The following is a 9,332-nucleotide window of genomic DNA, read 5'->3' on the forward strand; positions in this document are numbered from 1 at the left end:
TAGCTCATCCACATGTTCTAAAAAACAGCAGAAGCCTTGTTGTGCAACAGCCACAAAATGGTCCATTAGGATGTCTTTTAACAGGACATATGTGAGCAGCACTTGGACAGATGGAAAAATTCCCTCTTTACCAACGCTGCATTTTAAGCACCCTTAATCTGCAGGGACATCGCCACTTGAATGGGATCCTGGGCACCTTGAAGAATGCAATAAACCCAAACAGAGCTCTCTTTTTTGTTTTTTAGCCTCCATATGTTGTCTGAGACATGAAGAGGTGAGAGAAAGGTTAAAAAAAAAAAAAATCATAGTTCTGGCATAAACCCCTCGGTTGTCACTCCTGCCTGTGCTGATGGAGTGGTTACTTCATGTCTAAAGCCCGGGCCAGCTTTTCCCCAACTCAGTTCAGAGAGAGGTGGAGGAAATATGGCTGCTCCAAAGATCATGGAATCATAGAATTATTTTGGTTGAAGAGACCCTAAGGATCACTGAATCTATCCATTGACCTAACTCTGGCAGTAAATCATGACCCTAAGAACTTCATCTATACATCTTTCAAACACCTCCAGGGATGGTGACTCCATCACTTCCCTGGGCAGCCTGTTCCAGTGCTTGACAACCCTTTCCATGAAGAAATTTTTCCCAATGTCGATGGCGAAGAATGTCGAAATACTGTAAATCTGGACTGTGGAGTTGTGTTCTCATTGCTGGGGTGCACAGACCAGGGGGTGGCTGCCCAAAATGTGGGTTTCACCCAGGGTGGTTGCTCCCTGTGCAGGAGCAAAATATTCTCATGTACCTCCTTCTCTTCATGGGCTGTAGAAGATGCTTTGCTCAGAAGCTGCTAAGACATCTCATTTCAGGTGAGGGGAGTCCTCCTGAGCTACTGGGCAGGACCCAGGGCTGACTCGTGTGGGCCAGAGAAGTATCTGCCCCCATTGCTGGTGCTGGGCACGGTGGGTTGACAGCCAAACCTTTTCCTTCCCAGCAGCTGAGTGCAACCCCCATATTTTCACCCAAATCAGCCTAGTTGCATCCACATTTATTGCCTGCTGTTGTGTTTCAGGTAGGCGACATCTCCTTAGCTGCTTCAGATCCTAAGGGGCTGCCAATGCCACGCTGCTGTCACTGTGGTTTCTCTATGACCTCTGCACCCCCCCAGGCTTCTGACAGTTCTGTCTCCTGGGGTTAAAGAGACTTTCAGACTTCTTATTATCCAAAGAACAGTGAAGAGTCTGCTGCTGCTGCTGAGTGTGGTTCAGATCAAACCATGTTCTTACAGGCTCCTGGCTGAGAGCCCCAGATGACAGGCACATCGTTTTGCCTGAACTGGGGTTTATTTGCAGGAGGGGAAGAAATATCAGCTGCAGGGCTGAAGTCTGTAATTTACCTCACTGACTCGGTCAGGGGATAGTTTAGTCCCCTCTTCTCAGAGCTGTCCCAAAAACAACATTTGCTGATATTGGCTTCCTATCCCAGTGGGGAGAAATTACTATGAAATGTTTACAAGGACTGTTTGAAAACTGAGAAGAGGACGTTTTAAGTAATGAGGAAAGAGCATAATACCTTAGAAGAGAAATATTCCAGCTTTAAGAATTAATTACCACTTCCCAGTAATGCAGGTTGACTATTAAATAACATTGCACAATTTCCTGGACAGATACACTTTAATGGCAATATTGTGCACAGACCAAGAGTAAAATACAGTTCCCTGAACCGTGGCCCTGCAAGCCCAAGGAACATGGGCAGATGCCTTTGCCCAAGCACTTATCCAGCAAAGCCCAGAGGACCAGGCATGGGGCTAAAGCAGTCACCTGTACACAGCAGCTCACACCATGAGGGCCTCTGGGTGAGGATTCCTCCTATGGATCGTTATGTTCAATCAAGAAAGGAAAACATGGATAGCAAATAACCAAGAGCATTTTTTTTTAATGGCAGCTGTAACATCTATGAAGCTCTATAATCATTATGTAAACTTTGCTACATAGTTTTTCAGTTGTAAATCAAGTATCATAAGCCAGTGCTCAACTTCTACATCCTAATTTTTCTTTTGGTACTGTGGGAAGATAGTTTATAACCGGGTACACTCCGCAACATACACTGGTATAACAGGTCACAATATGTACTTATACTTCTTTCAGTCAAGAGCGTCAAACAACAAATGTAATAACAAAACTTCATAAGCCAGTTATCTCAAAATCATTTTCAATAAAAAGGCATTGCTTTCTCCTTCTTTTTAGATATGTGGAAAGAGGAGAGCAGTGGAAGAACAACTCTGAGAATGAATGGGGTTTTCTGGAAGTCTGAATTGTCACTAATTACCCAAAATCCAAGTTGAATTGCTGTTTTGTGAGCCGTGTTCTAACTCATAATAAGCTTTTCAGGGATGTCACTCTGAAGATACCTTGGGATGGCAGCTCTTTGGAGTATTGCATGGTACCTCAATGCAGTGGTGCTACAACAGCATCACTCCTGGAGGTATTGCTCTCAGGAAGGACAAATGGTTTCAGATCCCAGGTTTAGGAGCAACTGAAGAGATCGTGGTGTCTTAATGGTGTGAACTGCCAACAGTCATGTGCCAAGTGCAACAATTGCTGCACAATGTCAGCTTTCCCTAAAGGACTTCATTCTAAACCTATTCAGTCCTTCCTACATAAACAGCAGCTTCACAAAAAGCTATTGAAGTCCCCCAGAACTAAAATTGTTTTATAGGAGACCCAGGCATGAGATGCAGATTTGGTTCTAGTCATTCATCCATCTGTCGAAGCTTTGACAATGTCTGGAAAAGATGGATCCCAGTTCTGGCCCATAGTGTGAATGCAGTCCTCCTTATCCACAGTCCACCTTGTCCACTGACCTTCATATGAACAAACCACAGAAATACAGCATGGGTCTGCAGAACCAACCATTGCTTGTGTCCCTGCCAAGAGGCAGAGAGTAAACAACCTGGTCCAGGCTGCTGGAGCAGGGCAGAAAGTGAGGGGAACATCCATAAAGCCATTTGAAGAAAACATCTGTGTCTCTGTCTAGGGATCTGTGGCTCCTCAACTGAAGTACATGGAACAGGTTGATGGCAGTAGCTATTTTAAAATTCATGAAGTCTTAAAGCATTACGGGATGATTTCAGTGCTTGGAGATAAGTAGACAAAATAGCCCAACTGGGGGGAAATGCTGATGTAGTAGGAGCTACAATAGTGCGTGATGCCACACACGTCCCTTCTGAAAACCCACTCATCCATCTTGTCAGGGGAAATTGCTGTGATTCTGTTTCATAGCAAAGGTGGTGGGAGGAAGGATGCAGGTGCATATTTTCCTCTGATCAAGGAGAAAGGCCAGGCCATGCCCCACTTAACCTCCTGAAACAGCCCTAGCCTCCAGGTGAAGGCCTTAGGGACTGGTGATGGCAAATAAATATACAGTAAGGAGAGTGCAAGTGGCTGTAGCCCAAGAGAAACAAGGCTTCAGAGCTCCTCTGCTAGCACTTGAGAAATGCTTTTCCCTCCCTACCCCTGTGTGCTCCCTTTTGTCCGCTCACCTGGGACTGAAGAAAATGCCAGGGCAAAATGAGCTGGGAGCCAGAGAGCTCCTCCTGTGCTTTGCCTGTCAGCTTCAGGGTCACAGGGGCTGAAAAGTTCTGGGTGAAGGTAAATCTGTGCCAGCCAGATAAACTCTGATAAATGGCTTAAATGCCTAATTTATGTACCTGTACTTGAAAGCATTATCCAGAACACCTCAGCTCAGTTGCTGCCTTAGACTGGAGGCAGGTTGGAGCAACCCTCCTGCCAGCATGCTTTAGCCAGTGAGATTCTCCATTACATCCCTGAGGGGCCTCATCCAGCTCCTGGCACACAGCTGAGCCAGCCCCATGGCACGGGAAGTGCAGAGAGGGGATGGGAGGGTCCGCACCTCCACCTGAATGTGGATGCCTATGTAATGTGAGGCATCTCTTTAGGTTCTCCCCGTAGGAGAAAGACGGGACAAATGAGTATATTTATCCCCCTGCCCATCAACCCCCCTTGTGTGCCCACTGCTCCTGCCCAAACTCTTTCCCTGCACCACAGTGAGGCCCCAAGCTGCTTCTTCACTAGGGGCACCACCAGAGGTTTGTGCCTAATGCTCTTCCTCACCTGGCCTTTGAGAACTATGGTGAGATGCGGACAGGTCCAGTACCTGTTACTTGCCCTTTTGGTGTATTTTGTGCCTGTGTACGAGCTGGATACCTCTAGCAATGTGCTCAGTGAAACTCTACTGGATGTGTGAGTAGGAAATAAAGCTTTGTCATTTCCAAAGACAAAAGCTGCAGCTTAAATAACAACCCAAACTGCGTCATAGTGGTAATTTCTCTTGGAAACAATTTGTTATCTCTGATTTCAGGATGGCGAAATGCTGCATGAATATTACTTGTGATTTTTAAAACTCTCCTTCAAATTTCCCATTAATGCCTGTGTGGTGAGTTTGAGTCTGCCAGGGATATGCTTGTTTTCATCAACCCCATCCCCCTGCTCCCCTCAGGCCCCAGCCCAGAGTCCTGGGCCTGGCAGAGCGACTCTCACCGTGATGAAATATTTTAAAAATGTTTTAAACAGTACTTTGAGTTCTCCAGGCAGTCACTGTGCTTTTGCACTTCCATTAATTAACTCCAGAGTTCTGGACCCAGTTTGCAGGTCCAGTTTCAGTCTGGTCCTGCAGGTCTGCAGCTGCCTCCCTTCAGCTCTCACACTCCTTTTGGTGAGGCAGCAAAGAGCCTTTAAAGAGGAGAGATACAGGGAATGTGGCTGGGCTTGGGTTGTACACATGGCCCTGGATGAGGAATAGAGCTGCTGGCATCCCCCACCCCTGCCCAGTGCTACTGTGGGCCTCTGGTGCTTCCTCACAGAGCATCATCCTTAACTTGCTCAGTCACCCCTCAATTACTACCATCACAAAAGACTTTCATCTGCAGATCAAGAGTGGAAGGGTCCCAGAAAGCTTCAAGTCCCAGGGTTTAGAAGCAACAGATACTGCCCACTAACTGCTAGGGGCCTATGCAGTAGTTACCTGCCTTTCCTAACAAAGGCAAGAAGGGTCTTTGGACTTAACCTTTGAAAATAAAATAATAATTAAAAAACAAATAAACACACACCACAAAAAAAAAACCAACCAAACAAACAAACAGCCAAACAAACAAAAAACAACAAACAAAACAACACAAAACTCACTGGAATAGTGTGTGAGCAGGGACAGCAAGTTTCTCATTGTACAGATTACTCCACTTCCGCACTTTCTACTCAGCAAGGAACAGAGTTTATTTTTTAACAATACCACGCACATACTTCAGAGGCGTATTTGAAATGCAAACCCCACATTCCATGCTCAGACATCCAGCAAATAGTTAATCAAAACCCTTCTAGTATGGCACAGAGCTTATGTGAAATAAGAGTAAAAAGTCTGACCTATTTCCAACAGCTAGGAAATTGCCCTGGGGAAGATAAAGTTGTGATTCCTTTTAAATGTAGCTACTTTCTGTTATGGGAACCTGTGCATCTGTCTTTCCTATCACACATCTCCAGGGAAAGCAACAGCCATCCCACACACTCCTCTGCGGCTGATTGCTCAGCATTTTGTCCCATGGTAAACTGTAGGAGAAACTCAACCATCCTGTTAAATGCTTTGGGCTCAAAAGATGAATTCTGCAGGATAGATAGATCTCTAAAGCACATCAGAAATCAAACTCATTTCTAACAGCTTATCACCATCCAGGCAATTACAGGTGCAAACAAAACAGCAGGAGAGAGGGAGAAGAGAGTGCTTATCAGAATGCTTACAGACAATTATATTTTTATGTTTAATAAAACTTTTTTTTTTTTTTCCTCTCCATATAAAGCTTTCCATCAAAGGCTTTCTAAGCATTTTATAAGGGCAGGTGAGTGTTACATCATCATCATTCCCATTTTACAAAAAGGAAACTGAGGCCCAAAAAGTCATCTAGGCAGAGAAAAAAATAAAATCCCAGCCCAAAACAGAAACAGAATCAAAACCTCCTGGCAAAAACCCCCTTCTCCAAGTACTTCTATTTAGTTGCTATGCAGCATTTTTGTGTGTGTGTAAAAATAACCCAACCAGTCAAACAAGAGAGAATGGCAAGGAAATGGTAAGCTTTAACATACTTACTTCCATACTGCTGGCATTAGTACAAAAATAAAGATTTTTATTAACTAGTTTACAAAAATAAAGTCTATTGAGTCACACAGGATCTCATGGGGCGGGGGGGGTTGTTATTTGACTTTGGAAGATAAAGCCTGTTTGAAACGTCTCTTTAGATCTTGCATGTTGGGAGATTTGGGCCGAGGGATGATGGACGACCACCTCCTGTCTGTGCTGCTGGCGTGCTGCAGTTTGCTGACCTCCTTGCAAAGATACTGGAAAACATCACAGACGCCTTGGGAGTCATCACTTGTGGATATTTCCAAGAACAGGCTGCCCAGTTCATTTGCTAGCTGTAGTCCCTCTTTTGCCTGGACTTGCCTGGCATGAAGGAGGTCTGCTTTGTTCCCCACGATAATGATGGGAGTCCTGGCATCTGGGTGGACCTTGCGTATGTGCTGGTAGAGAGGTCGGACTGACTGGTAGCTGCTGTAGTCTGTGATGGAGTAGACCAGGAGGAAGCCCTCTGCCCACTTCACACACCTGGACAGGGAGTCCAGCACCTGCACACAGTCTTCCTGCACCTGTGGTAGAACAGAGAGCACAATTTCGCATTGGGTTGTAAAACTAGAAAACCTGCTCAGAGATAGCACCTAGCAGGTCCAAAGGGAAGCTTCAGCTCCGTCTTAGGAGCCTTAAATCTGGCCTTGTAGGAAACTTGGGCTCAAAAGCTGAGCCTTTATGTGACAGAGAAGAACTGATTGATTTGAAGCATCTCCATACCTGGATACACCCTGGCGTGTCTTGGATCTGCACAGCAACGTTGTCTCCCTCCAGATGGACCATCCTGGAGTAGAGGTTGCCTAGGGAGCAGAGAGCTGTCAGGAACCGGCCGCGGGGGTCCCTGCCGCGCCCCACCGCCCCTTGCCTCACCTGTGTTGGGCTCATAGTCCCCAATGAACCGCTTCGTCAGGAACCGCACGATCATCGCTGAAACACAGAACGGCCGCGTTAGGCGCTACGGACGGACGGACAGGGGAAGGAGGGAACGGACAAACAGACAGCAGAAGTGGGGGACAGACAGGGGAAGGGGAGACGGACAGCCCCGCGCCCCCGCCACACTCACCGCTCTTGCCGACGCCGCGGGCGCCCAGCACGGCCAGGCGGACCTGGGTACTGGGGGGACCCAGGGTGCACTCGGCGATGGGCGCCAGCAAGAAGGGCTGGGACATGCTCGGCAGGCGCATGGGAGGGGCGGCCCGGCGGCTGGAGGGCTCTGTTCGGGCTGGGCTGGGCTCGGCTCAGTTCGGGCTCAGCTCAGACTCAGCTCAGTCGGCAGCGCTCAGCGCGGGCGGCCGCCGGCGGCTTTTAAGGGCTCTGCCGGCAGCACCGCCCTGTTGGCTGCACCGCCCCCGCTGTACCGCCCCCAGCCCGGGCGCCCACCCGGTTGTACCGCCCAGCGGTCCCCCCGGCAGCTCTTGCTCCAATTGCCCCGTCTGCCCCACTTGCCCCCCAGTTGTGTCCCCCCGCTGCCCACCCTGCCCCTTCCTCCTCGCCACCTTCCCCGTTCCCAGGGCGTGGGGTGACCGCCGTGGGCGCAGGCACCAGAGGGTGGGGAACAGCTCGGGCCGGCCGTGCAACCTCCCCGGTTTGGGGGGGGCACCGCAGCACCCTGCCGTGTGTCACCCTCGCCCGAGGCAAACAGACGGCAGCACAAGTCTCACTGTGTTTAGGAGGGTGCGCCTCCACATCCCATACCAGCCCCAGCTGCTGCAACAGGCACTTGTTTTATGCACCCTCCCTGCAGCGAGGGACTCAAGTCATGAATGAACAGAAATTATTTATTCTTTTCCCTCAGACTACTTTGTTTCCAACATCTGGACACATCTCTCTACAGTCAATGTTGAAATCCCAGTTTGTGGATCCAGCAACAGCCAGCCCTGAAATGAAAGTGGTCCATGGGGCCTTGAGGTCTGAATTGGGCCCTTTGGGTTTTCAAATCAGAAGAAAGGTTCAGAGGAGAAAGGTGCTTCACCACATGCTGCTGCTAAATAAACCTCAAACCTGCAAACAGCCATGTGAATACTTCAGTCTCTGCAAACCCCTGCCCTGGCTCCTGCAAAACCACTTCTGCAGTGCACCGCTTCGCAGGCATGTGTTTACAAGATATATAATCCATTCAGCGGCTGCTTCATTTTTGTCATGGAAATAACACAAGACACCAGGAAATGACATGGAGGAGACCAGCACATACGTGTTTGAAAGTAGCAGGATGGGTCTGTGGCCACACAGCCTGGTACCATGGAGGGACAAAGACACTGTGGGAGCTGCTGGGACTTGGCTGTGGGGTTGATGCCCAAGGACAGCCCAGGTGGCCCTGGACGCCTGCACATGGACAGCTGAGCTGAACCTTTGCAGTGGTGGGGCTGTGCATCGCTGCTGCTGTCGGTTACCCTCCCTCTCCCCTTCAATACAGCTCTCAGAAGATGCATGCAATGGCAACAGGCCATTTCCTTTCCTCTTGTCCTTCCCTCTTACATTTTTGCCTTACATCCATGCATGAGTCCAGCAGCCCAGCATGCTACGCACTTCTTCGGACATCATCAGCCCCAGTTGCTCAAGTGACATGAAAACTTAAAACACAGGTACTGGAATCATCTTGCCAGGTCTGGTCTACCAAAGCCAAAGTGTTCCTGAAGAAAGTCAACCCTTGGCATTGTGGGGGCAAGGATGAAGAGGAACTTCACTCCCCATGGATAGAGAGTTCAAGTTCTGCACCCTGCAGTGGCCAGAGGACCAGCTGCCCCCCCACCCCAAGCAATGTTCTGCCCCATTTAAAGATTCTCCCCTGACGCCCCAGAAAGTCCAGAAGTTTTCTACCTGATGATGATTCCACACTGCTCTTTGCTGAAGGATTACATACACTTCACAGTAGTTAACACCACACTAATTAACATCAGCTAAAGTTGTGCCTGAAGAAAAGCATGATGGAAGAAGTGCTGTTGATTATTTGTGTTATTTGAGTGCCTAAGAACCCCTACAGTAGTATCAAGGGCACTTTTAACCTAAAAAACTGATTGCCTCTAAAATTTCTACTTCACTTCCCATCATGCCAGTGAGCCCTTTTCTTTTAGTAAACAAGACTTCTCTTGTATTACTAAAAGCTTTTGGTTTCCAGAGGTTCATGCTATTGTCATCTGCTTCTATTGTCA

General features: G+C 48.2%; 1 protein-coding gene across 1 annotated transcript; it reads right to left on the reverse strand.

Moving 5' to 3' along the window:
• Positions 1–5,257: 5,257 nt before the first annotated feature.
• RASL11A (RAS like family 11 member A) lies at positions 5,258–7,472 on the reverse strand. The gene is made up of 4 exons (XM_082071488.1): positions 7,247–7,472; positions 7,054–7,110; positions 6,904–6,983; positions 5,258–6,704 (listed from the first exon to the last, which is right to left on the reverse strand). The coding sequence occupies exons 1-4, from the start codon at positions 7,365–7,367 to the stop codon at positions 6,252–6,254; spliced, it is 711 nt and encodes a 236-aa protein (XP_081927614.1). The 5' UTR covers positions 7,368–7,472; the 3' UTR covers positions 5,258–6,251.
• Positions 7,473–9,332: the final 1,860 nt, after the last annotated feature.

Source organism: Streptopelia decaocto (assembly GCF_964273445.1).
Source record: "Streptopelia decaocto genome assembly, chromosome: 1".
NCBI classification, from domain to species: domain Eukaryota; kingdom Metazoa; phylum Chordata; class Aves; order Columbiformes; family Columbidae; genus Streptopelia; species Streptopelia decaocto.